Here is a 27,153-nt window from a genome sequence, read left to right as displayed (position 1 = left end):
ATCTGCTGCCACTGCAACCAGACCCTGTTATCCATCTGAACAAAGTCAGTTTATCCAAATGCTCAACAATTCCTTTAAACTATTTAAAGGATACTAGTGTGAATTGTTCTGCAATGCAGTATTCATGCTGTATTAGGTAAAATAGTAGTTTCAGATTTAATTTGAAGTTTATTGCTATTGGGGACTTTGTTCAAACATTTATCACAGAAAAGAGAACAGATGCTTGTTCCAGATTTAGCTTTACTTCTGCGGACACAGGGCAGGGAAGGGGGACATCACAGCTACAACTAGGACAATGTCTTATTCATGAACATGCAGACTCACACATCAACACACAATAACACACATATGCACAAACATGAAACAGAATATTAATATCTAAATAGTTTATTCACATACATGGTCATCAGAATGCCATATTAACCTATTTTAAATCAGTTTTTCTTATTTGGGTTGAGGTTGCACTTTTTAAAATTTGCTGATACTGTGCTTTCTTTCTTTTGTAAACGTTACATTTCCATCAGTGAACTCCTGTGTGAGTTAAACCCACAAGGTCACCACCAGCAGCAGCAGCAGCAGCAGTGTAGATGTGGGTGCAGTGATGCTGCTAGGTGTAACAAAAACATATTAACCTGTAATTACATAAGGTTTTTTATATAATGAGAGGTGTTAGTGCTGGATACGAGCTCAGTTGTCGATACAACAAGCTGCAGTCAGTCAGTTGTTACTGTAAATATGGAAGACAAACGGTGTTTACACTTTAGTGACACCATGCAAAGTCGACGGTAGGAGCTGTCAATCATAAATCAGCAGGTGGACAGAAGCACGCATTGTGTGTGTGTGTGTGTTTTTTAATAGGTATAAAGTTGAGCAGGCTGAGGGGCCAACTGAGTACCACTGTTAGATAACCTTATGTAATTGTTATGTAACCTGATGACCCAACGTAACTGGAGCTGAGGTGTGAATTCAGGCCATAGTAGTGACTGTGTGTCAGGTATTAACCCTGTGTTACCTGTCGGCTTTCTTTTAAAGCAGAAGTAAGCGAAATGTTTGTGTTAATATAAGTCTTAAACAGTTCTATCTTCCGACAGCAATCACTTACATAGAGTGTTTGGTCTGAAACACGGGTCTGTCAGTCACTCTGCTCTGCTGTAAGCCGAGGAGAAAACTTTCCTTGTATTCTACAACCTTTATCCAATGAGGAGAGAGAACGGCATAAAGAGGCGGTCCTCTCTGTGTGTGCAGCCAAGGGATGCGCATGAATGTGGTGACGTAGGGATGAGGGCGGGGACTGCTAACTCCATCTGCTGACAGGAAGTTAGCCAAAACGACCGGATCGTTTACTTCTGCTTTAATTCTACAAAAAAAAATAAAAAATACACAGTTTGTCACGTCTTTCCAAGAAGACAACCAGTTACTGCTGGTTTGCCCCAGATCCAAACTCAAGAGCAAGGGCGACAGAGCATTTTCAGTTGTGGCCCCAAATTTGTGGAATGCTTTACCCTTCCACGTTAGAGCAGCTGAAACCCTGGAGCATTAAGACCCAGCTCTTCTCTCTGGCCTTCAACTCACCCTGGCCTCTTATTTTCATCTTTTAGTATAGCTTTTATTTGTTTTACCTCATCTTATTGCCCTATCTTATTGTTACTCTATGTTGATGATTTATGCTGTTTTTATCCATATTGCTAGCACTTGACTCTATGTATGTTGTGCAGCAGTTCAGGCAACTAAGGTTCTTTTTAAATGTGCTATATAAATACATTTTGAGTTGAGTTGAGTTGAAAGGTTTTGGAATTTGAGTTTTGGTTTTCCTGCTCACCAACATGTTTGTCTTACTGGAGCCTGAAAACCCCAACGGGGCAAAAAAAAGGCAGAGGCAGATGTGTGAGGGTCCTGTTAACTCCTTGTTGACCACACTCTCCATGTAATGTGTGGTGTGTATCATTGCAGTAGCCGACAGCCTGACCCTGGATTTACATGGAAAAAGAGAGAAACTGATAGGAAACAAACTGCATTACTAAGCAACAGGCAGGTGCAGTGGTTAGCAAAGTCACCTCTTAATAAGAAGGCTCTGGGTTTGAAACCCCCAGGCCTTTCTCAGTGGAAATTATCACCTCTGTGCCTGTGTGGGTTCCCACTGAGCTTCTTTCCACAGTCCAGGTTGACTGAAGACTCATAGGTGTGAATGTGAGTGTGTAAAGTTGTTTGTATCTGTATCTAGGCCCTGTGATAGACTCATACACTGGCAACCTGTCCAGTAGTATATCTTTCGCTTTTATCTATCTATAGCTGTTCATTTGTTGGGATTTGTTTATTTTAAAAATGTTTGAGCCTGTTAAGTTATGAAAAACAGAATGAATGAATGAATCTATATCATAAGTGTGTTCTGTGATCAGGTCTAGATTTCCACTTTTGATATAATTCGTCTATTTCACAGGGAGTGTGCACCTACAGAAACAACTGATAGGGATAAAGAAGAAAAAGGTAAAAGAACAGGAAGACTCCACAAAAGAACGAGTTCCTTCTTTCAGGATCAGAGAGCAGGCCTGTATCACACAGCACACTACAGGGAGATAGAGCTGCTCTGTCTCTACACAGCAGGACTTTAGCCCTGGTCATTAACACTGAGACAATGTGTGAACTAGTTCATTTCCCAAACAGGTCAAAGCCTGAACCCCTGCTTATCTCTGGCAGGTTAGACGTCTGATAAGCGGTCACGGCTCGAACATCAGCCGGTGTACGTGTGGTTATCGACGGCATTTAGAAAACATAAAAAGTTGATGATGACATGCTGCGATGTGTGAAATTAATCATAATATATGAGGAACATGAACACTCTAGATTAGATTCGATTAATCTTTATTACAATTAGCCAATAAAATGTAGTTGGCATCTAAAAAGAAGTGCAACAATAGTGCTATTTACAGATAACTGTGGGTTAAGGGTAAGTACAACAGCATACAGTAGCATGCAAAAATTTGGGCACCCCTGGTCAAAATTAGAGGGATAGTTCAACATTTTGGCAAATTGGCCCATTGCCATAATCCCTATAGTTTTAGGAGTAGGTTTGTTACCTTTAATTGTCGGTGCAAGCTATTTTTAGAACGGCAGAGCAGAGCCGCTACGCTACGGAGGCTAATGGGATTTCTTGGTTTCCCTCATCACACTCATCAAATACACAATCCAACAACTCCAAAATGATCTGGTGGACAAGTTGTGACCTGCACATTCACCACGCTCTGAGATAATAATGGAACGTTACGAGACAGAGTTGTTTTCGAGGTAAATTCATGCAAAACCACTGATGCGCGTTCCTGGCAGGGGCAGTTTTTCAGCAAGCAGTCTGCATTTACCTCGAAAACAACTCTGTCTCATATTATCTCATAGTGTGGTGAATGTACAGAGTTATGGACAGCACATGTTCTATTGGTTTAATGTCCACCAAGTGTAGGTGGCTCAGTCTGTGCAAAATATGATTCATGCATTAATGAAGTGATGCTATTGGAGTACTAACATTGCAGCCCTGACTGTAGGTCAGTGAATCTGGGTCCAACAGGGGTTTGGGGCCCGTAGGTCAGTTTCCAGTTACCACCTGCAGAGCCTGGTTTCATGTGGCATAGATGCAGATTAAAATGAATAATTTCCTGAATGACTTCTCTTCTTCTTGTTGTTTTTTTAGCCGACAGCAGGCAGCTCCACCTGGCTCTCACACCGAGGAGGGAAAGAGTCAACAGTGAGTGCACAGAGGAGGCAGCCATGACGCATGTGCAAACACATTCATCAGCGCATTCATGCATCCAGCCATTGTCCTTCCAGCCCCTGTGCTGTGCTGTGTGAGTGTTTGGAGGTCACTCTGAAACAGCAGCTGTTGTTCCTGGTCACATGAACGAGAGGAGGGAGGGGGGGGGGGCTGAAGCCTTCGCGGTGGGAGGACTGCATTCCACAACAGGCCTGGGCAGCCTTGTCTGAGGTAGGGACGGGCTGGGGGGGGGGGGGCTTACAGGAGCAGTGAGCCGGACTGCAGGCTGACGTGTTTGCACTGAATACATGCCACAACTGGGCTTAAAGGGATAGTTCACCCAAAATTGAAATTTCACTCATTATCTACTCACCCTCATGTGGACTAAGGGCTGGGAGAAGTTTCAGAGTTATCCGTGCCTTCTCTGAGTTACAGGGGGTCTCGGCGTAGCAGTGCATGTCCATATAAAGCTTCTTGAAGCTCCTCTTCCCGGTTCGTCAAATTTGGACGAACTGGGAAGAGGAGCTTCCGCTACAAACAAGCTTGAAATATAGACTTATTTCGCATTTCCGGGCTTCAATACAAAACGGACATTACACACAAGCAGTATGGAGGTATTTTGGATGTTTTTTGGTGTGTCTTTTTGTTACGAAGACAGTTGGTATCCATTTGCAACCGTTATATGGACATGCACTGCTACGCCGAGACCCCCTGTAACTCAGAGAAGCCACGGATAACTCTGAAACTTCTCCCAGCCCTTAGTCCACATGAGGGTGAGTAGATAATGAGTGAAATTTCAATTTTGGGTGAACTATCCCTTTAAGGAGCCTCACAGCTCAGATGTGTGACGCTGCCCAGCTGCTTTACCGTTTAGAGGCCTTCACTGTGCGCAGAGGGAAACACTCTGACCTCTGACCTCCACTGTGAGTAAGAAAACGCTAAAAAGAAAAAAAAAAACAAGAGAAGTGGATGAAATATGAGGCCTCTGTTACACAATCAGACTTCTGAGTTTGTTTCCACTTGAGAATTTCTTTTTTTGGGTCATTGTCGCAACCAGTTGGATACAACAGTTTATTGCATCTGAGCTAAACACCGCCCCGTAACTGGGGTGGCGTTTAGCAGCACAGTGCATGTCGGGGGCGTGGCCTCAATAGCCCTGCAGTAAGCAGTGTGCTGTGTGCATGTGACTGAGAAATAGCATAGATAGTGTACTATATTTAAGTTCCCTGTTAAGGCCCAACGTTCAATTGTGTAAATTTTGGATTTATTCCCATATATTCCTGTTAATTCCCATGGAAAGTTTCCAACTTTGAAAATTCCCGGAATTCCATTATTCATTCTGGGAGTGGCCAGTTGGCATCACAGACACATTTCGACATCGAAACACTTTGCTCTTTGGAACAGTTATCGAGAAGAAACATGTCCAGCAGCATGTGTGGCTCTGCTGGTCGGGTCACGCATCACATACAGTTCTGTAGCTACACAACATCCTCTCATCTGATCCATGTTTCATTTTCATCATAATGAACCCGTTTAGTCATTCAGGGGTTGTTTGTTCAGCAGCCTATTTGGGTTATAATCAAACTTTATCTTGTTTATCTAACTGTAGTTCAGCCTAGATAAACAATATGGAGATGACAGTTAACCATAAAAAATCACTTCCACAATACGACAGACTTGACAGCTTTTAATATGCCAGCAGAGTTGAAGAGCCCGACCATAGATCGGTGTGTCAAACACCTGTCTAACACCTGGACACCAAACAGTAGCTATAATGTTAGTCATGAGCTTTAACTTGATGAAATACACCTGAAAGGTTGAACTTCAATGGAAACAGACAAACAAGCTGACATACCCTGATGGGTCTGTAGATTCGTCACAATACAGAACAAGCCAAACTGGCAAAGCACTTCCACAGAAGTCAGTATGAGGAAAAGGCTGAAAGTACAACTTGGTCGATCAACAGGTGAACAGACTTGTTGAGAGAGTGTGTGTCACTGTTCTAAAGCTGCTCTCACATTCTGCTCATAGTTCATCAGGCAAGTGCATTTAAATATAAACAGTAACAATAACACATTTAAAACAGCAAACCAGGTCTCTCAACCAGGTTGACTACCTGTATTGGAGCTTGACTTGGCATGATCCATGAGCAGTGAGATAGGCCTTTGTCTCTCTATATCACTGATTAATGCATAATGTATTTGATTTGTTCATTTTTTATTATTTACTTATTTTTTTCACTTTATGTTGTCATTGCACATAAATTAATGTTCATTTCATTCTTACTGTGCCACCTGTGGATATTGACTTTTCTTTGAAGAATAAGGGGATAACATGTAACATAATGTGCATCATGTGATCAATATCATGTATCCATGTCTCCCTGATCTTCCTGAAAAATTCAGTCTTGTTCTGTTTCTTGTAGTTCCTCTGGCATCGTATGGAAAGAAATGTGCAGCATGTCAGTGTTTACTTTGACCTTTAGGTTCAATTCAGCAAAAAAGGACGATGACTTCATCTGACACGGGACAGGTCCTTCTCTGGAGACTCTGGCCTCAGTCAGAGGTTACAGGAGCTTGTTCACTGTGTTAAGGTAAAGCAGCATTTATATGTAGTGGTTTGTGTTCTGTAGACTGACACAGAGACTTCATATACATGTATGGGAGATCGGGGTCAGGAGGAGATTAACTGCAGTGATATCAGAGGAGTCCCTGATTAATCGATTGGTCTCAGCTGTGGTTCTGGCCTCAGGCTCAGAGGTTGCCACGACGATAAACGCAGCCCAGGCTGAGGCAGATAGAATTATGCTGCGTTCATAACAACTCGGAGGTCGGAATTCCCAACTCGGAAATTTCCGACTTCCGACATCATTGCGTTCACGCTGCAGAAACTCGGAAGAAAAAAAACATGGATACCTGAAGGAAGTTTGGCGTATTGTGGCTCATAGCTGAATACGAAAAATAAATGAAATGAAATGTAAATTTATTTTGGAGGAGAGGAGACGCCGCAGATGAGTGCACATATAATGTTATAGCCTTGATGACTGTTAAACGTTATTTCTGTCACATACGAGGACCGCAATTTCACACCATACAACAATCACAGCTTAATGTAAACGTATTTCATATAGGCTACTGCAATAATACACAAACATATGCATTCAAACCTCAACAAATAACTTCAAATGTCTAAATTCTAATCGTTTAAGACGAGGGCTGCCATGTTTTAATGTTGTCGCGACGTCCAGTCGGAAAGTCGGAGCTCTGATATGATACCCGAGTTTCTGACCTGTAATTTCCGAGTTCGACGCCGTTCAATTCATTTTTTACAACTCGGAGCTCATTTTTTCCCGACTTTCAAGTTGTCTTGAACGCAGCATCAGACATCAATCAAACATTTATTGCTCCAGCAAACTTTCACCTAGAGAGTCCATTCAAACTTTAAAATGTACACACAAGTCTGGTCTATTGATGCTTTTCTGCATTTTATTTCATCACTGTTCAATGATCAGGATCATGTTTTGTAGAAATGTTGAGATTCTACTGGGTGTGTATTACACAGAAGGTTCAGGCTGTGGGTGGGTGACGTGGACAGAGAGGAGACCTTCACGGTCCCAGAGCCTCTGCCACACAGGCCTCTTGACTTCACTGCCCCCCATCTGGCAGCGGGACCCCACCCCAGTGGGTCCTCCTGTGGGTGGTGGGTCCACAGGATGGGGGGGTCTCCATGTAGCCTCTTCAGGCTGGACCTGACCAGGCACCATGAGCCCCCGGTCCAGGCCTGGACCTCCTCCAGGCAGGGGGACCTCTTCTGCTTTTCTCCTGGGGTCTTCTTGAACCATTCTTAGTCTGGCCCCTCACCTGACAACCAGTTGCCATGGGAGACCCTGCAGGAGCACATTGCTCCAGACAACACAGGCCTCAGGTTCACAGGGACACGCAAACCTCTCCACCACGATAAGGTGATGGTTCCCGGAAAGGTAAAAAAAATAGTTTAAAAAAAATATATATTTGTTACAAAAAATTATATAGTAAAAAAATATAGGTTTATAAAACAATATTTTTTATAAAAAATATATAGTAAAAAAATATTTCTTATAAAAAAATACATAGTAAAAAAATAATATATTCGGGGGTAATGGTAAAGGGGGTGTTGGGGGGTAATATGAGGGGTAAATGGGGGAGGCAGGTTAGGGAGGGGTTGAGTCTTGGGGGGTAATATGATGGAGGGTAAAGTGGGAGGGTGGGGGTTAGAAAGTGGGAGGGAGATGGGGGGTTGAGGGGAGGAGTTTCTTATTCTTCTTCTCCTCCACTCGCCCTCATTCTCTTCCTCTCCTCTTTTTCTCTTCTCTTGTTTTCTTTTCTTTCAGCCTTCTCCCTCCTCTCCTTCTCTTCTCTTTCTTCCCTTTCTTTCCTCTCTTGTTCTTTTCTTTCTCTCTTTTCCCTCTTCTCATTTCCCTCTCTCTCTTCTTTTTCTCTCCTTTCCTGCTCCTCTCTTTCTCTTCTCTCCCTCTTCTCGTTTTTCTTTCTCTCTTCCCTCTCTTTCTTGTCTTTCTTCTCCTGCTCTTTCTGCTCCTTTTTGAGCCTCTTCTCTTCTTCCTTCTGTATCTTTGCTTTCTCTCTATCCGTTCTGGAGGCCAGTTCCTGAAGCCGCTGCTGCTCCTCCTCCATCCTTCTGCTCTCTAACAACCAGTGTCTCTCTTTGTTGAGCCAGCTCTCCTCCATGTCGATCTTCTTTTTGTTCAGCTCTTCTTTCTCTTTTTTCTCCAGTGCGAGACTTTCCTGCAGGGCGTTGACATTTGCCTCACAGTCAGCCTCACATCTCTGGAGCTCGGTGTTCACGTCTCTGAGCTGGATCTGGCTCTCCATGTTCTTCCTGATCAGTGTCATGATTTTGAGCTTAGCTTGGCTGATCTTCACGTCTCTCTGTGTGGTGATGAACTCCACCTTCTTATCACAGCTCATCTGGAGAGCGTGGAGCTCAGCAGCGGCCTTCTTTTCCTTCTCAGCAGTCGTCTGGTGGAGGTTGGTGACTTCTGCCTCATATTCCTGGAGCTTGGTGGTCATGTTGTTGAGTTGGACCGTGCACTCCACGTTCTTTTTTATCAGTGTCACGATTTTGGAACCAGCACTGGCGATCTTCTCCTCCTTCTCTTTCATGATGAGCTCCACCTTCTCATCAAAACTCCTCTGCAGAGCTTCCAGCTCAGCCGCTGCCTTTTCCTTCTCGGCAGTCATCTGGAGGAGAGCCTGGTCTTTGGCCCTGCAGTCAGCTTCACGCTGCTGGAGCTTGCTGTTGACTTCCTGGAGTTGGAGCGTGTACTCCACGATCTTTTCTTCCAGTGCCATGTTTGTAGATTTTGTCATGGTGATCTCCTCATCTTTGTCTCTGATGAGTAGATCAACTTTGTGCTCACAGCTCTTTTCTAGAGCTTGGAGGTCAGAGGCTGCCTTCGCCTCCCGTCTACTCATCAGGTCCTGCCATGTGGCATTTAACTGACCCAGTGACTGGGCTGAGGAAACCTCCATGTCTTTTATCTGTGCCATGTTTGTAGTTTTTGTCATGTTGATCTCCTCATCTTTCTCTCTGATGAGTAGATCAACCTTTTGGTCACAGCTCTTTTCTAGAGCTTGAAGGTCAGAGGCTGCCTTCGCCTCCCATGCACTCTTCTGGTCCTGCCATGTGGCATTAAACTGACCGAGTGACTGGGCGAAGGAAACCTCCATGACCTTCATTTGTTTGTCCTTCTCAATCAGCTGCTGATTGAGCCTGTTGTTATTTGAACGGCAGGCATCCAGATCTGCCATGCAGCAGTGGAGCTCATGCATCTTTGCATTGATGAATGGCTCCGTATCTCTCTGGTTGCCGTGGTAGCAAGCCTCTCTGGCTTTGGCCGAGTCAAATCCATGCCCAAACAGCTGCTTCAGAGCAGCTTCGTTCTCGATTTTGGAGTTGAGCCGAGCTGTTTGGAGGTCGTGCAGCATTTGATAAATGTTCTCCTGCTGCTGGTGGTCATCAAACAGAGCTGGTCTGGGTTCTGCCATCTTTACTGAACACAGAATGTGTGGCACAGTTTGAGATGAAGCAGAAATGGAAGGATATTAATTAATTACTTGAATTACGTGTAATTATGAATTACTGTAATTTGTTGTAATGAATTAATCGCAATAGATCAGTTAAACTTAACAGAAATGTGGGACTATGTCTCGGTCACTGTCAGTATCACTGAGATGTGTCTGTGTCTGTGGTCAGAGTGTCGACGACTTTACTAGAGATCATGGGAACTGATGATGTCATACATATCTTCAAAGGAATGATGTGTGATGTCATACTCTTCAAAGGAATCAGTTCAGTTAAAAAAAAGAATGAGTCATGTGTGATGTCAGAATGTGATGACATCATTGGAACCCAGTGATGGCTGCATCATGTGACTTTACTTTTTTTTTTTTAAACAGTTCTCTTATTTTGAAATTACAGATGAAAGCTCTTATTTTGAAATTTTTTGTCAGAAGTTACAGTTTTCAGTTTTGAAATAAATCCTCTAAAAACTAAAAACCTCCAGGAGTTTAACATTCTGGACACTTTGTCTGTAGCTAACAATTCAGCTGCCAATATTGTTTTCTATCATTTTGTCTATGAAATAAATGGAGAGGACCTCAGTCCTCAGAGTAGAGGACAGCTTCTCCACTGTTTTTTATTCAGAAATACAATACAATAATTTTCTTTTTTTTTTACTAGGAGCATAGTGGCCCCTAACTTAACATTTTAGTGCAAGCAGAAAATTTAGGGTCACACACTGTAAATCATATATTCACATCACATTTCCTTTTCATTCATGATGCTCACACAAGAAGAAAAATACTGCGGAACACTTTAATCTCTGTGGTCTCTCTCTCTCTCATCCGTCTTTTCCTCTCCCTTTCTCTCTCATATTTAGTTAAAGGGATAGTTCAACATTGGCCAATTGGCCCATTGCCATAATCCCTATAGTTTTAGGGGTAGGTTTGTTACCTTTAATTGTCGGTGCAAGCTATTTTTGAATGGCGGAGCAGAGCCGCGAGCTGCTCAGAGCTACGCTACGGAATCAAATACACAATCCAACAACACCAAAACGCTCTCATGGACAAATTGTGACCTGCACAGTCGCCAGATAATAACGGAACCGTTTTCGAGGCAAGTGCAGAGACTGCTTGCCGAAAAACCGTCCCCAACGGTAACACACATCAGTGGTTTTGCATGATTTTACCACTAAAACAATTCTGTCTGGTAACGTTCTGTTATTATCTCATAGCGTGGTGAATGTGCAGGTCACAACTTGTCCACCAGAGCGTTTTGGAGTTGTTGGATTGTGTATTTAATGAGTTTGATGAGGGAAACCAAGAAATCCCATTAGCCCCTGTAACAGCTCTGAGCAGCTTGCGGATCTGCTCTGCCGTTCTAAAAATAGCTTGCACCAACAATTAAAGGTAACGAACCTACTCCTACAACTATAGGGATTATGGCAATGGGCCAATTTGCCAAAATGTTGAACCATCCCTTTAATACTGACTACTGTTTTCTCACCTCATCTCACCTCTCAAATAGCCTATACCTCATGCAAGAAATCAATCTCACAAAAAGGGAAAATGGCTGCCATGTTTTAATGTTGTCGTGACGTCAAGTCGGAAAGTCGGAGCTCTGATATGATACCCGAGTTTCCGACCTGTAATTTCCGAGTTCGACGCCGTTCAATTCATTTTTTCATTTTTTACAACTTTTTTCCCGACTTCCAAGTTGTCTTGAACGCAGCATCAGACATCAATCAAACATTTATTGCTCCAGCAAACTTTCACCTAGAGAGTCCATTCAAACTTTAAAATGTACACACAAGTCTGGTCTATTGATGCTTTTCTGCATTTTATTTCATCACTGTTCAATGATCAGGATCATGTTTTGTAGAAATGTTGAGATTCTACTGGGTGTGTATTACACAGGCTGTGGGTGGGTGACGTGGACAGAGAGGAGACCTTCACGGTCCGAGGCCCCTTGACTTCACTGCCCCCCATCTGGCAGCGGGACCCCACCCCAGTGGGTCCTCCTGTGGGTGGTGGGTCCACAGGATGGGGGGTCTACATGTAGCCTCTTCAGGCTGGACCTGACCAGGCACCATGAGCCCCCCGGTCCAGACCTGGACCTCCTCCAGGCAGGGGGACCTCTTCTGCTTTTCTCCTGGGGTCTTCTTGAACCATTCTTGGTCTGGCCCCTCACCTGACAACCAGTTGCCATGGGAGACCGTGCAGGAGCACATTGCTCCAGACAACACAGGCCTCAGGTTCACAGGGACACGCAAACCTCTCCACCACGATAAGGTGATGGTTCCCGGAGAGGTAAAAAAATAGGTTAAAAAAATAGATTTGTTACAAAAAATTATATAGTAAAAAAATATAGGTTTATAAAACAATATTTCTTATAAAAAATATATAGTAAAAAAATATTTCTTATAAAAAAATACATAGTAAAAAAATAATATATTCAGGGGTAATGGTAAAGGGGGTGTTGGGGGGGTAATATGAGGGGTAAATGGGGGAGGCAGGTTAGGGAGGGGTTGAGTCTTGGGGGGTAATATGATGGAGGGTAAAGTGTGAGGGTGGGGGTTAGAAAGTGGGAGGGGGATGGGGGTTGAGGGGAGGAGTTTCTTATTCTTCTACTCCTCCACTCGCCCTCATTCTCTTCCTCTCCTCTTTTTCTCTTCTCTTGTTTTCTTTTCTTTCAGCCTTCTCCCTCCTCTCCTTCTCTTCTCTTTCTTCCCTTTCTTTCCTCTCTTGTTCTTTTCTTTCTCTCTTTTCCCTCTTCTCATTTCCCTCTCTCTCTTCTTTTTCTCTCCTTTCCTGCTCCTCTCTTTCTCTTCTCTCCCTCTTCTCGTTTTTCTTTCTCTCTTCCCTCTCTTTCTTTTCTTCCTTCTCCTGCTCTTTCTGCTCCTTTTTGAGCCTCTTCTCTTCCTCCTTCTGTATCTTTGCTTTCTCTCTATCCGTTCTGGAGGCCAGTTCCTGAAGCCGCTGCTGCTCCTCCTCCATCCTTCTGCTCTCTAACAACCAGTGTCTCTCTTTGTTGAGCCAGCTCTCCTCCATGTTGATCTTCTTTTTGTTCAGCTCTTCTTTCTCTTTTTTCTCCAGTGCGAGACTTTCCTGCAGGGCGTTGACTTTTGCCTCACAGTCAGCCTCACATCTCTGGAGCTCGGTGTTCACGTCTCTGAGCTGGATCTGGCTCTCCATGTTCTTCCTGATCAGTGTCATGATTTTGAGCTTAGCTTGGCTGATCTTCACGTCTCTCTGTGTGGTGATGAACTCCACCTTCTTATCACAGCTCATCTGGAGAGCGTGGAGCTCAGCAGCGGCCTTCTTTTCCTTCTCAGCAGTCGTCTGGTGGAGGTCGGTGACTTCTGCCTCATATTCCTGGAGCTTGGTGGTCATGTCGTTGAGTCGGACCGTGCACTCCACGTTCTTTTTTATCAGTGTCACGATTTTGGAACCAGCACTGGCGATCTTCTCCTCCTTCTCTTTCATGATGAGCTCCACCTTCTCATCAAAGCTCGTCTGCAGAGCTTCCAGCTCAGCCGCTGCCTTTTCCTTCTCGGCAGTCATCTGGAGGAGAGCCTGGTCTTTGGCCCTGCAGTCAGCTTCACGCTGCTGGAGCTTGCTGTTGACTTCCTGGAGTTGGAGCGTGTACTCCACGATCTTTTCTTCCAGTGCCATGTTTGTAGTTTTTGTCATGTTGATCTCCTCATCTTTCTCTCTGATGAGTAGATCAACTTTGTGCTCACAGCTCTTTTCTAGAGCTTGGAGGTCAGAGGCTGCCTTCGCCTCCCGTCTACTCATCAGGTCCTGCCATGTGGCATTTAACTGACCCAGTGACTGGGCTGAGGAAACCTCCATGTCTTTCATCTGTGCCATGTTTTTAGTGTTGGTCATGTTGATCTCCTCATCTTTCTCTCTGATGAGTAGATCAACCTTTTGGTCACAGCTCTTTTCTAGAGCTTGAAGGTCAGAGGCTGCCTTCGCCTCCCATGCACTCTTCTGGTCCTGCCATGTGGCATTAAACTGACCGAGTGACTGGGCGAAGGAAACCTCCATGACCTTCATTTGTTTGTCCTTCTCAATCAGCTGCTGATTGAGCCTGTTGTTATTTAAACGGCAGGCATCCAGATCTGCCATGCAGCAGTGGAGCTCATGCATCTTTGCATTGATGGATGGCTCCGTATCTCTCTGGTTGCCGTGGTAGCAAGCCTCTCTGGCTTTGGCCGAGTCAAATCCATGCCCAAACAGCTGCTTCAGAGCAGCTTCGTTCTCGATTTTGGAGTTGAGCCGAGCTGTTTGGAGGTCGTGCAGCATTTGATAGATGTTCTCCTGCTGCTGGTCGTCATCAAACAGAGCTGGTCTGGGTTCTGCCATCTTTACTGAACACAGAATGTGTGGCACAGTTTGAGATATTAATTACGTGTAATTATGAATTACTTGTAATTGAATTAATTACGTGTAATTATGAATTACTGTAATTTGTTGTAATTAATTAATCGCAATAAATCAGTTAAACTTAACAGAAATGTGGGACTATGTCTCGGTCACTGTCAGTATCACTGAGATGTGTCTGTGTCTGTGGTCAGAGTGTCGACGACTTTATTAGAGATCACGGGAACTGATGATGTCATACACATCTTCAAAGGAATGATGTGTGATGTCATACTCTTCAAAGGAATCAGTTCAGTTAAAAAAAAGAATGAGTCATGTGTGATGTCAGAATGTGATGACATCACTGGAACCCAGTGATGGCTGCATCATGTGACTTTACTTTTTTTTTTTTTAAACAGTTCTCTTATTTTGAAATTACAGATGAAAGCACTTATTTTGAAATTTTTTGTCAGAAGTTACAGTTTTCAGTTTTGAAATAAATCGTCTAAAAACTAAAAACCTCCAGGAGTTTAAAGGGATAGTTCAACATTTTGGCAAATTGGCCCATTGCCATAATCGCTATAGTCATAGCAGTAGGTTCGTTACCTTTAATTGTCGGTGTAAGCTATTTTTAGAACGGAGGAGCGGAGCAGCAGGCTGCTCAGGGCTATGCTATGGAGGCTAAGGGAATTTCTTGGTTTCCCTCATCAAACTCATCAAATACACAACTCAACAACTCCAAAAGGCTGTCGTGGACAAGTTGTGAGCTGCACATTCACCACGCTATGAGATAATAATGGAACGTTACGAGACGGAGCTGTTTTAGAGGTAAATTCATGCAAAACCGCTGATGCGCGTTGCGTTCACGGACACTTTTTCAGCAAGCAGACTCTGTATTTACCCTGTATTTACCTCGAAAACGGCTCTGTTTCGTAACGTTCCATTATTATCTCATAGCGTGGTGATTGTGCAGGTCACAACTTGTCCACAAAAGCGTTTTGGAGTTGTTGGGTTGTGTATTTGATGAGTTTGATGAGGGAAACCAAGAAATTCCTTTAGCTCTGAGCAGCCTGCCGCCTCGCTCCTCCGTTCTAAAAATAGCTTACACCGACAAATAAAGGTAACGAACCTACTGTTATGATTATAGCGATTATGGCAATGGGCCAATTTGCCAAAATGTTGAACTATCCCTTTAACATCCTGGACACTTTGTCTGTAGCTAACAATTCAGCTGCCAATATTGTTTTCTATCATTTTGTCTATGAAATAAATGGAGAGGACCTCAGTCCTCAGAGTAGAGGACAGCGTCTCCACTGTTTTTTATTCAGAAATACAATACAATAATTTTCTTTTTTTTTTACTAGGAGCATAGTGGCCCCTAACTTAACATTTTAGTGCAAGCAGAAAATTTAGGGTCACACACTGTAAATCAAATATTCACATCACATTTCCTTTTCATTCATGATGCTCACACAAAAAGAAAAATACTGCGGAGCACTTTAATCTCTGTGGTCTCTCTCTCTCTCATCCGTCTTTTCCTCTCCCTTTCTCTCTCATATTTAGTTAAAGGGATAGTTCAACATTGGCCAATTGGCCCATTGCCATAATCCCTATAGTTTTAGGGGTAGGTTTGTTACCTTTAATTGTCGGTGCAAGCTATTTTTGAATGGCGGAGCAGAGCCGCGAGCTGCTCAGAGCTACGCTACGGAATCAAATACACAATCCAACAACACCAAAACGCTCTCATGGACAAATTGTGACCTGCACAGTCGCCAGATAATAACAGAACCGTTTTCGAGGCAAGTGCAGAGACTGCTTGCCGAAAAACCGTCCCCAACGGTAACACACATCAGTGGTTTTGCATGATTTTACCACTAAAACAACTCTGTCTCGTAACGTTCCGTTATTATCTCATAGCGTGGTGAATGTGCAGGTCACAACTTGTCCACCAGAGCGTTTTGGAGTTGTTGGATTGTGTATTTAATGAGTTTGATGAGGGAAACCAAGAAATCCCATTAGCCCCTGTAACAGCTCTGAGCAGCTTGCGGCTCTGCTCTGCCGTTCTAAAAATAGCTTGCACCAACAATTAAAGGTAACGAACCTACTCCTACAACTATAGGGATTATGGCAATGGGCCAATTTGCCAAAATGTTGAACCATCCCTTTAATACTGACTACTGTTTTCTCACCTCATCTCACCTCTCAAATAGCCTATACCTCATGCAAGAAATCAATCTCACAAAAAGGGAAAATGGCTGCCATGTTTTAATGTTGTCGTGACGTCAAGTCGGAAAGTCGGAGCTCTGATATGATACCCGAGTTTCCGACCTGTAATTTCCGAGTTCGACGCCGTTCAATTCATTTTTTACAACTTTTTTCCCGACTTCCAAGTTGTCTTGAACGCAGCATCAGACATCAATCAAACATTTATTGCTCCAGCAGACTTTCACCTAGAGAGTCCATTCAAACTTTAAAATGTACACACAAGTCTGGTCTATTGATGCTTTTCCACATTTTATTTCATCACTGTTCAATGATCAGGATCATGTTTTGTAGAAATGTTGAGATTCTACTGGGTGTGTATTACACAGGCTGTGGGTGGGTGACGTGGACAGAGAGGAGACCTTCCACGGTCCCAGAGCCTCTGCCACACAGGTCCAGGTCGCCGAGGCCCCTTGACTTCACTGCCCCCCATCTGGCAGCGGGACCCCACCCCAGTGGGTCCTCCTGTGGGTGGTGGGTCCACAGGATGGGGGGTCTCCATGTAGCCTCTTCAGGCTGGACCTGACCAGGCACCATGAGCCCCCGGTCCAGACCTGGACCTCCTCCAGGCAGGGGGACCTCTTCTGCTTTTCTCCTGGGGTCTTCTTGAACCATTCTTAGTCTGGCCCCTCACCTGACAACCAGTTGCCATGGGAGACCGTGCAGGAGCACATTGCTCCAGACAACACAGGCCTCGGGTTCACAGGGACACGCAAACCTCTCCACCACGATAAGGTGATGGTTCCCGGAGAGGTAAAAAAATAGTTTAAAAAAATAGATTTGTTACAAAAAATTATATAGTAAAAAAATATAGGTTTATAAAACAATATTTCTTATAAAAAATATATAGTAAAAAAATATTTCTTATAAAAAAATACATAGTAAAAAAATAATATATTCGGGGGTAATGGTAAAGGGGGTCTTGGGGGGTAATATGAGGGGTAAATGGGGGAGGCAGGTTAGGGAGGGGTTGAGTCTTGGGGGGTAATATGATGGAGGGTAAAGTGGGAGGGTGGGGGTTAGAAAGTGGGAGGGGGGGGGTTGAGGGGAGGAGTTTCTTATTCTTCTTCTCCTCCACTCGCCCTCATTCTCTTCCTCTCCTCTTTTTCTCTTCTCTTGTTTTCTTTTCTTTCAGCCCTCTCCCTCCTCTCCTTCTCTTCTCTTTCTTTCCTCTCTTGTTCTTTTCTTTCTCTCTTTTCCCTCTTCTCATTTCCCTCTCTCTCTTCTTTTTCTCTCCTTTCCTGCTCCTCTTTTTCTCTTCTCTCCCTCTTCTCGTTTTTCTTTCTCTCTTCCCTCTCTTTCTTTTCTTCCTTCTCCTGCTCTTTCTGCTCCTTTTTGAGCCTCTTCTCTTCCTCCTTCTGTATCTTTGCTTTCTCTCTATCCGTTCTGGAGGCCAGTTCCTGAAGCCGCTGCTGCTCCTCCTCCATCCTTCTGCTCTCTAACAACCAGTGTCTCTCTTTGCTGAGCCAGCTCTCCTCCATGTCGATCTTCTTTTTCTTCAGCTCTTCTTTCTCTCTTTTCTCCAGTGCGAGACTTTCCTGCAGGGCGTTGACTTTTGCCTCACAGTCAGCCTCACATCTCTGGAGCTCGGTGTTCACGTCTCTGAGCTGGATCTGGCTCTCCATGTTCTTCCTGATCAGTGTCATGATTTTGAGCTTAGCTTGGCTGATCTTCACGTCTCTCTGTGTGGTGATGAACTCCACCTTCTTATCACAGCTCATCTGGAGAGCGTGGAGCTCAGCAGCGGCCTTCTTTTCCTTCTCAGCAGTCGTCTGGTGGAGGTCGGTGACTTCTGCCTCATATTCCTGGAGCTTGGTGGTCATGTCGTTGAGTCGGACCGTGCACTCCACGTTCTTTTTTATCAGTGTCACGATTTTGGAACCAGCACTGGCGATCTTCTCCTCCTTCTCTTTCATGATGAGCTCCACCTTCTCATCAAAGCTCGTCTGCAGAGCTTCCAGCTCAGCTGCTGCCTTTTCCTTCTCGGCAGTCATCTGGAGGAGAGCCTGGTCTTTGGCCCTGCAGTCAGCTTCACGCTGCTGGAGCTTGCTGTTTACTTCCTGGAGTTGGAGCGTGTACTCCACGATCTTTTCTTCCAGTACTATGTTTGTAGATTTTGTCATGGTGATCTCCTCATCTTTGTCTCTGATGAGTAGCTCAACCTTGTGCTCACAGCTCTTTTCTAGAGCTTGGAGGTCAGAGGCTGCCTTCGCCTCCCGTCTACTCATCAGGTCCTGCCATGTGGCATTTAACTGACCCAGTGACTGGGCTGAGGAAACCTCCATGTCTTTTATCTGTGCCATGTTTTTAGTGTTGGTCATGTTGATCTCCTCATCTTTCTCTCTGATGAGTAGATCAACCTTTTGGTCACAGCTCTTTTCTAGAGCTTGAAGGTCAGAGGCTGCCTTCGCCTCCCATGCACTCTTCTGGTCCTGCCATGTGGCATTAAACTGACCAAGTGACTGGGCGAAGGAAACCTCCATGACCTTCATTTGTTTGTCCTTCTCAATCAGCTGCTGATTGAGCCTGTTGTTATTTAAACGGCAGGCATCCAGATCTGCCATGCAGCAGTGGAGCTCATGCATCTTTGCATTGATGAATGGCTCCATATCTCTTTGGTTGCCATGGTAATACCAAGCCTCTCTGGCTTTGGTCGAGTCAAATCCATGCCCAAACAGCTGCTTCAGAGCAGCTTCGTTCTCGATTTTGGAGTTGAGCTGAGCTGTTTGGAGGTCGTGCAGCATTTGATAAATGTTCTCCTGCTGCTGGTCGTCATCAAACAGAGCTTGTCTGGGTTCTGCCATCTTTACTGAACACAGAATGTGTGGCACAGTTTGAGATGAAGCAGAAATGGAAGGATATTAATTAATTACTTGAATTACGTGTAATTATGAATTACTTGTAATTGAATTAATTACGTGTAATTATGAATTACTGTAATTTGTTGTAATGAATTAATCGCAATAGATCAGTTAAACTTAACAGAAATGTGGGACTATGTCTCGGTCACTGTCAGTATCACTGAGATGTGTCTGTGTCTGTGGTCAGAGTGTCGACGACTTTACTAGAGATCATGGGAACTGATGATGTCATACATATCTTCAAAGGAATGATGTGTGATGTCATACTCTTCAAAGGAATCAGTTCAGTTAAAAAAAAGAATGAGTCATGTGTGATGTCAGAATGTGATGACATCATTGGAACCCAGTGATGGCTGCATCATGTGACTTTACTTTTTTTTTTTTAAACAGTTCTCTTATTTTGAAATTACAGATGAAAGCTCTTATTTTGAAATTTTTTGTCAGAAGTTACAGTTTTCAGTTTTGAAATAAATCGTCTAAAAACTAAAAACCTCCAGGAGTTTAACATCCTGGACACTTTGTCTGTAGCTAACAATTCAGCTGCCAATATTGTTTTCTATCATTTTGTCTATGAAATAAATGGAGAGGACCTCAGTCCTCAGAGTAGAGGACAGCTTCTCCACTGTTTTTTATTCAGAAATACAATACAATAATTTTCTTTTTTTTTTAATAGGAGCATAGTGGCCCCTAACTTAACATTTTAGTGCAAGCAGAAAATTTAGGGTCACACACTGTAAATCAAATATTCACATCACATTTCCTTTTCATTCATGATGCTCACACAAAAAGAAAAATACTGCGGAGCACTTTAATCTCTGTGGTCTCTCTCTCTCTCATCCGTCTTTTCCTCTCCCTTTCTCTCTCATATTTAGTTAAAGGGATAGTTCAACATTGGCCAATTGGCCCATTGCCATAATCCCTATAGTTTTAGGGGTAGGTTTGTTACCTTTAATTGTCGGTGCAAGCTATTTTTGAATGGTGGAGCTGCTCAGAGCTATGCTACGGAATCAAATACACAATCCAACAACACCAAAATGCTCTCATGGACAAATTGTGACCTGCACAGTCACCAGATAATAACGGAACCGTTTTCGAGGCAAGTGCAGAGACTGCTTGCCGAAAAACCGTCCCCAACGGTAACACACATCAGTGGTTTTGCATGATTTTACCACTAAAACAATTCTGTCTGGTAACGTTCTGTTATTATCTCATAGCGTGGTGAATGTGCAGGTCACAACTTGTCCACCAGAGCGTTTTGGAGTTGTTGGATTGTGTATTTAATGAGTTTGATGAGGGAAACCAAGAAATCCCATTAGCCCCTGTAACAGCTCTGAGCAGCTTGCAGCTCTGCTCTGCCGTTCTAAAAATAGCTTGCACCAACAATTAAAGGTAACGAACCTACTCCTACAACTATAGGGATTATGGCAATGGGCCAATTTGCCAAAATGTTGAACCATCCCTTTAATACTGACTACTGTTTTCTCACCTCATCTCACCTCTCAAATAGCCTATACCTCATGCAAGAAATCAATCTCACAAAAAGGGAAAATGGCTGCCATGTTTTAATGTTGTCGTGACGTCAAGTCGGAAAGTCGGAGCTCTGATATGATACCCGAGTTTCCGACCTGTAATTTCCGAGTTCGACGCCGTTCAATTCATTTTTTCATTTTTTACAACTTTTTTCCCGACTTCCAAGTTGTCTTGAACGCAGCATCAGACATCAATCAAACATTTATTGCTCCAGCAGACTTTCACCTAGAGAGTCCATTCAAACTTTAAAATGTACACACAAGTCTGGTCTATTGATGCTTTTCCACATTTTATTTCATCACTGTTCAATGATCAGGATCATGTTTTGTAGAAATGTTGAGATTCTACTGGGTGTGTATTACACAGAAGGTTCAGGCTGTGGGTGGGTGACGTGGACAGAGAGGAGACCTTCACGGTCCCAGAGCCTCTGCCACACAGGCCTCTTGACTTCACTGCCCCCCATCTGGCAGCGGGACCCCACCCCAGTGGGTCCTCCTGTGGGTGGTGGGTCCACAGGATGGGGGGGTCTCCATGTAGCCTCTTCAGGCTGGACCTGACCAGGCACCATGAGCCCCCCGGTCCAGACCTGGACCTCCTCCAGGCAGGGGGACCTCTTTTGCTTTTCTCCTGGGGTCTTCTTGAACCATTCTTGGTCTGGCCCCTCACCTGACAACCAGTTGCCATGGGAGACCGTGCAGGAGCACATTGCTCCAGACAACACAGGCCTCAGGTTCACAGGGACACGCAAACCTCTCCACCACGATAAGGTGATGGTTCCCGGAGAGGTAAAAAAATAGTTTAAAAAAATAGATTTGTTACAAAAAATTATATAGTAAAAAAATATAGGTTTATAAAACAATATTTCTCATAAAAAATATATAGTAAAAAAATATTTCTTATAAAAAAATACATAGTAAAAAAATAATATATTCAGGGGTAATGGTAAAGGGGGTCTTGGGGGGTAATATGAGGGGTAAATGGGGGAGGCAGGTTAGGGAGGGGTTGAGTCTTGGGGGGTAATATGATGGAGGGTAAAGTGGGAGGGTGGGGGTTAGAAAGTGGGAGGGGGATGGGGGGTTGAGGGGAGGAGTTTCTTATTCTTCTTCTCCTCCACTCGCCCTCATTCTCTTCCTCTCCTCTTTTTCTCTTCTCTTGTTTTCTTTTCTTTCAGCCCTCTCCCTCCTCTCCTTCTCTTCTCTTTCTTCCCTTTCTTTCCTCTCTTGTTCTTTTCTTTCTCTCTTTTCCCTCTTCTCATTTCCCTCTCTCTCTTCTTTTTCTCTCCTTTCCTGCTCCTCTCTTTCTCTTCTCTCCCTCTTCTCGTTTTTCTTTCTCTCTTCCCTGTCTTTCTTTTCTTTCTTCTCCTGCTCTTTCTGCTCCTTTTTGAGCCTCTTCTCTTCCTCCTTCTGTATCTTTGCTTTCTCTCTATCCGTTCTGGAGGCCAGTTCCTGAAGCCGCTGCTGCTCCTCCTCCATCCTTCTGCTCTCTAACAACCAGTGTCTCTCTTTGTTGAGCCAGCTCTCCTCCATGTTGATCTTCTTTTTGTTCAGTTCTTCTTTCTCTCTTTTCTCCAGTGCGAGACTTTCCTGCAGGGCGTTGACTTTTGCCTCACAGTCAGCCTCACATCTCTGGAGCTCGGTGTTCACGTCTCTGAGCTGGATCTGGCTCTCCATGTTCTTCCTGATCAGTGTCATGATTTTGAGCTTAGCTTGGCTGATCTTCACGTCTCTCTGTGTGGTGATGAACTCCACCTTCTTATCACAGCTCATCTGGAGAGCGTGGAGCTCAGCAGCGGCCTTCTTTTCCTTCTCGGCAGTCGTCTGGTGGAGGTTGGTGACTTCTGCCTCGTATTCCTGGAGCTTGGTGGTCATGTTGTTGAGTTGGACCGTGCACTCCACGTTCTTTTTTATCAGTGTCACGATTTTGGAACCAGCACTGGCGATCTTCTCCTCCTTCTCTTTCATGATGAGCTCCACCTTCTCATCAAAACTCCTCTGCAGAGCTTCCAGCTCAGCCGCTGCCTTTTCCTTCTCGGCAGTCATCTGGAGGAGAGCCTGGTCTTTGGCCCTGCAGTCAGCTTCACGCTGCTGGAGCTTGCTGTTTACTTCCTGGAGTTGGAGCATGTACTCCACGATCTTTTCTTCCAGTGCCATGTTTGTAGTTTTTGTCATGTTGATCTCCTCATCTTTGTCTCTGATGAGTAGATCAACTTTGTGCTCACAGCTCTTTTCTAGAGCTTGGAGGTCAGAGGCTGCCTTCGCCTCCCGTCTACTCATCAGGTCCTGCCATGTGGCATTTAACTGACCCAGTGACTGGGCTGAGGAAACCTCCATGTCTTTTATCTGTGCCATGTTTTTAGTGTTGGTCATGTTGATCTCCTCATCTTTCTCTCTGATGAGTAGATCAACCTTTTGGTCACAGCTCTTTTCTAGAGCTTGAAGGTCAGAGGCTGCCTTCGCCTCCCATGCACTCTTCTGGTCCTGCCATGTGGCATTAAACTGACCGAGTGACTGGGCGAAGGAAACCTCCATGACCTTCATTTGTTTGTCCTTCTCAATCAGCTGCTGATTGAGCCTGTTGTTATTTAAACGGCAGGCATCCAGATCTGCCATGCAGCAGTGGAGCTCATGCATCTTTGCATTGATGGATGGCTCCGTATCTCTCTGGTTGCCGTGGTAGCAAGTCTCTCTGGCTTTGGCCGAGTCAAATCCATGCCCAAACAGCTGCTTCAGAGCAGCTTCGTTCTCGATTTTGGAGTTGAGCCGAGCTGTTTGGAGGTCGTGCAGCATTTGATAGATGTTCTCCTGCTGCTGGTCGTCATCAAACAGAGCTTGTCTGGGTTCTGCCATCTTTACTGAACACAGAATGTGTGGCACAGTTTGAGATAAGCAGAAATGGAAGGATATTAATTAATTACTTGAATTACGTGTAATTATGAATTACTTGTAATTGAATTAATTACGTGTAATTATGAATTACTGTAATTTGTTGTAATGAATTAATCGCAATAGATCAGTTAAACTTAACAGAAATGTGGGACTATGTCTCGGTCACTGTCAGTATCACTGAGATGTGTCTGTGTCTGTGGTCAGAGTGTCGACGACTTTACTAGAGATCACGGGAACTGATGATGTCATACATATCTTCAAAGGAATGATGTGTGATGTCATACTCTACAAAGGAATCAGTTCAGTTAAAAAAAAGAATGAGTCATGTGTGATGTCAGAATGTGATGACATCACTGGAACCCAGTGATGGCTGCATCATGTGACTTTACTTTTTTTTTTTTTAAACAGTTCTCTTATTTTGAAATTACAGATGAAAGCTCTTATTTTGAAATTTTTTGTCAGAAGTTACAGTTTTCAGTTTTGAAATAAATCGTCTAAAAACTAAAAACCTCCAGGAGTTTAACATCCTGGACACTTTGTCTGTAGCTAACAATTCAGCTGCCAATATTGTTTTCAATCATTTTGTCTATGAAATAAATGGAGAAGACCTCAGTCCTCAGAGTAGAGGACAGCTTCTCCACTGTTTTTTATTCAGAAATACAATACAATAATTTTCTTTTTTTTTTTACTAGGAGCATAGTGGCCCCTAATTTAACATTTTAGTGCAAGCAGAAAATTTAGGGTCACACACTGTAAATCAAATATTCACATCACATTTCCTTTTCATTCATGATGCTCACACAAGAAGAAAAATACTGTGGAGCACTTTAATCTCTGTGGTCTCTCTCTCTCTCATCCGTCTTTTCCTCTCCCTTTTGTCTCTCATATTTAGTTAAAGGGATAGTTCAACATTGGCCCATTGCCATAATCCCTATAGTTTTAGGGGTAGGTTTGTTACCTTTAATTGTCGGTGCAAGCTATTTTTGAATGGCGGAGCAGAGCCGCGAGCTGCTCAGAGCTACGCTACGGAATCAAATACACAATCCAACAACACCAAAACGCTCTCATGGACAAATTGTGACCTGCACAGTCGCCAGATAATAACGGAACCGTTTTCGAGGCAAGTGCAGAGACTGCTTGCCGAAAAACCGTCCCCAATGGTAACACACATCAGTGGTTTTGCATGATTTTACCACTAAAACAATTCTGTCTGGTAACGTTCTGTTATTATCTCATAGCGTGGTGAATGTGCAGGTCACAACTTGTCCACCAGAGCGTTTTGGAGTTGTTGGATTGTGTATTTAATGAGTTTGATGAGGGAAACCAAGAAATCCCATTAGCCTCTGTAACAGCTCTGAGCAGCTTGCGGCTCTGCTCTGCCGTTCTAAAAATAGCTTGCACCAACAATTAAAGGTAACGAACCTACCCCTACAACTATAGGGATTATGGCAATGGGCCAATTTGCCAAAATGTTGAACCATCCCTTTAATACTGACTACTGTTTTCTCACCTCATCTCACCTCTCAAATAGCCTATACCTCATGCAAGAAATCAATCTCACAAAAAGGGAAAATGGCTGCCATGTTTTAATGTTGTCGTGACGTCAAGTCGGAAAGTCGGAGCTCTGATATGATACCCGAGTTTCCGACCTGTAATTTCCGAGTTTGACGCCGTTCAATTCATTTTTTCATTTTTTACAACTTTTTTCCCGACTTCCAAGTTGTCTTGAACGCAGCATCAGACATCAATCAAACATTTATTGCTCCAGCAGACTTTCACCTAGAGAGTCCATTCAAACTTTAAAATGTACACACAAGTCTGGTCTATTGATGCTTTTCCACATTTTATTTCATCACTGTTCAATGATCAGGATCATGTTTTGTAGAAATGTTGAGATTCTACTGGGTGTGTATTACACAGGCTGTGGGTGGGTGACGTGGACAGAGAGGAGACCTTCACGGTCCCAGAGCCTCTGCCACACAGGTCCAGGTCGCCGAGGCCCCTTGACTTCACTGCCCCCCATCTGGCAGCGGGACCCCACCCCAGTGGGTCCTCCTGTGGGTGGTGGGTCCACAGGATGGGGGGGTCTCCATGTAGCCTCTTCAGGCTGGACCTGACCAGGCACCATGAGCCCCCGGTCCAGACCTGGACCTCCTCCAGGCAGGGGGACCTCTTCTGCTTTTCTCCTGGGGTCTTCTTGAACCATTCTTAGTCTGGCCCCTCACCTGACAACCAGTTGCCATGGGAGACCGTGCAGGAGCACATTGCTCCAGACAACACAGGCCTCGGGTTCACAGGGACACGCAAACCTCTCCACCACGATAAGGTGATGGTTCCCGGAGAGGTAAAAAAATAGTTTAAAAAAATAGATTTGTTACAAAGAATTATATAGTAAAAAAAATATAGGTTTATAAAACAATATTTCTTATAAAAAAATATATAGTAAAAAAATATTTCTTATAAAAAATATATAGTAAAAAAATATTTCTTATAAAAAAAATACATAGTAAAAAAATAATATATTCAGGGGTAATGGTAAACGGGGTGTTGGGGGGTAATATGAGGGGTAAATGGGGGAGGCAGGTTAGGGAGGGGTTGAGTCTTGGGGGGTAATATGATGGAGGGTAAAGTGGGAGGGTGAGGGGTAGAAAGTGGGAGGGGGAGGGGGGTTGAGGGGAGGAGTTTCTTATTCTTCTTCTCCTCCACTCGCCCTCATTCTCTTCCTCTCTTCTTTTTCTCTTCTCTTGTTTTCTTTTCTTTCAGCCTTCTCCCTCCTCTCCTTCTCTTCTCTTTCTTCCCTTTCTTTCCTCTCTTGTTCTTTTCTTTCTCTCTTTTCCCTCTTCTCATTTCCCTCTCTCTCTTCTTTTTCTCTCCTTTCCTGCTCCTCTCTTTCTCTTCTCTCCCTCTTCTCGTTTTTCTTTCTCTCTTCCCTCTCCTTCTTTTCTTCCTTCTCCTGCTCTTTCTGCTCCTTTTTGAGCCTCTTCTCTTCCTCCTTCTGTATCTTTGCTTTCTCTCTATCCGTTCTGGAGGCCAGTTCCTGAAGCCGCTGCTGCTCCTCCTCCATCCTTCTGCTCTCTAACAACCAGTGTCTCTCTTTGTTGAGCCAGCTCTCCTCCATGTTGATCTTCTTTTTGTTCAGCTCTTCTTTCTCTTTTTTCTCCAGTGCGAGACTTTCCTGCAGGGCGTTGACTTTTGCCTCACAGTCAGCCTCACATCTCTGGAGCTCGGTGTTCACGTCTCTGAGCTGGATCTGGCTCTCCATGTTCCTCCTGATCAGTGTCATGATTTTGAGCTTAGCTTGGCTGATCTTCACGTCTCTCTGTGTGGTGATGAACTCCACCTTCTTATCACAGCTCATCTGGAGAGTGTGGAGCTCAGCAGCGGCCTTCTTTTCCTTCTCGGCAGTCGTCTGGTGGAGGTTGGTGACTTCTGCCTCGTATTCCTGGAGCTTG

General features: G+C 44.0%; 3 protein-coding genes across 3 annotated transcripts in view; all 3 read right to left on the bottom strand.

Annotated features, from left to right (window-relative positions):
• ldhba (lactate dehydrogenase Ba) overlaps positions 1-27,153 on the bottom strand; it is a 194,205-nt gene that overhangs the window by 19,757 nt on the left and 147,295 nt on the right. The gene's annotated exons all lie outside the window — the stretch shown is intronic.
• LOC146962948 (uncharacterized) lies at positions 17,403-21,522 on the bottom strand. Its single transcript, XM_085769963.1, has 3 exons — positions 21,225-21,522; positions 18,705-19,234; positions 17,403-18,053 (listed from the first exon to the last, which is right to left on the bottom strand). Exons 1-3 carry the CDS (start codon positions 21,520-21,522, stop codon positions 17,484-17,486), a joined length of 1,398 nt encoding a protein of 465 aa, XP_085626089.1. The 3' UTR covers positions 17,403-17,483.
• LOC146962947 (uncharacterized) lies at positions 21,911-25,907 on the bottom strand. Its single transcript, XM_085769962.1, has 3 exons — positions 25,655-25,907; positions 23,141-23,667; positions 21,911-22,489 (listed from the first exon to the last, which is right to left on the bottom strand). Exons 1-3 carry the CDS (start codon positions 25,905-25,907, stop codon positions 21,911-21,913), a joined length of 1,359 nt encoding a protein of 452 aa, XP_085626088.1.

Source organism: Trachurus japonicus, chromosome 23 (assembly GCF_045865225.1).
Source record: "Trachurus japonicus isolate A0001 chromosome 23, Traja_1.0".
Taxonomy (NCBI): domain Eukaryota; kingdom Metazoa; phylum Chordata; class Actinopteri; order Carangiformes; family Carangidae; genus Trachurus; species Trachurus japonicus.
This window is presented reverse-complemented; position numbering and strand designations above follow the sequence as displayed.

What these genes read in the sequence shown, in the direction of transcription:
- LOC146962947 (XM_085769962.1), bottom strand. Translation starts at nt 25,907, where the DNA reads ATGGTTCAAGAAGACCCCAGGAGAAAAGCAGAAGAGGTCCCCCTGCCT. An exon ending in GAGGCTCTGGGACCGTGAAG is followed by an intron (nt 23,668 to 25,654) that starts GTCTCCTCTCTG and finishes TTCTGTGTTCAG; the next exon opens with TAAAGATGGCAGAACCCAGA. An exon ending in CACAGATAAAAGACATGGAG is followed by an intron (nt 22,490 to 23,140) that starts GTTTCCTCAGCC and finishes CTGATCAGGAAG; the next exon opens with AACATGGAGAGCCAGATCCA.
- LOC146962948 (XM_085769963.1), bottom strand. Translation starts at nt 21,522, where the DNA reads ATGTGCTCCTGCACGGTCTCCCATGGCAACTGGTTGTCAGGTGAGGGG. An exon ending in GAGGCTCTGGGACCGTGAAG is followed by an intron (nt 19,235 to 21,224) that starts GTCTCCTCTCTG and finishes TTCTGTGTTCAG; the next exon opens with TAAAGATGGCAGAACCCAGA. An exon ending in CACAGATAAAAGACATGGAG is followed by an intron (nt 18,054 to 18,704) that starts GTTTCCTCAGCC and finishes CTGATCAGGAAG; the next exon opens with AACATGGAGAGCCAGATCCA.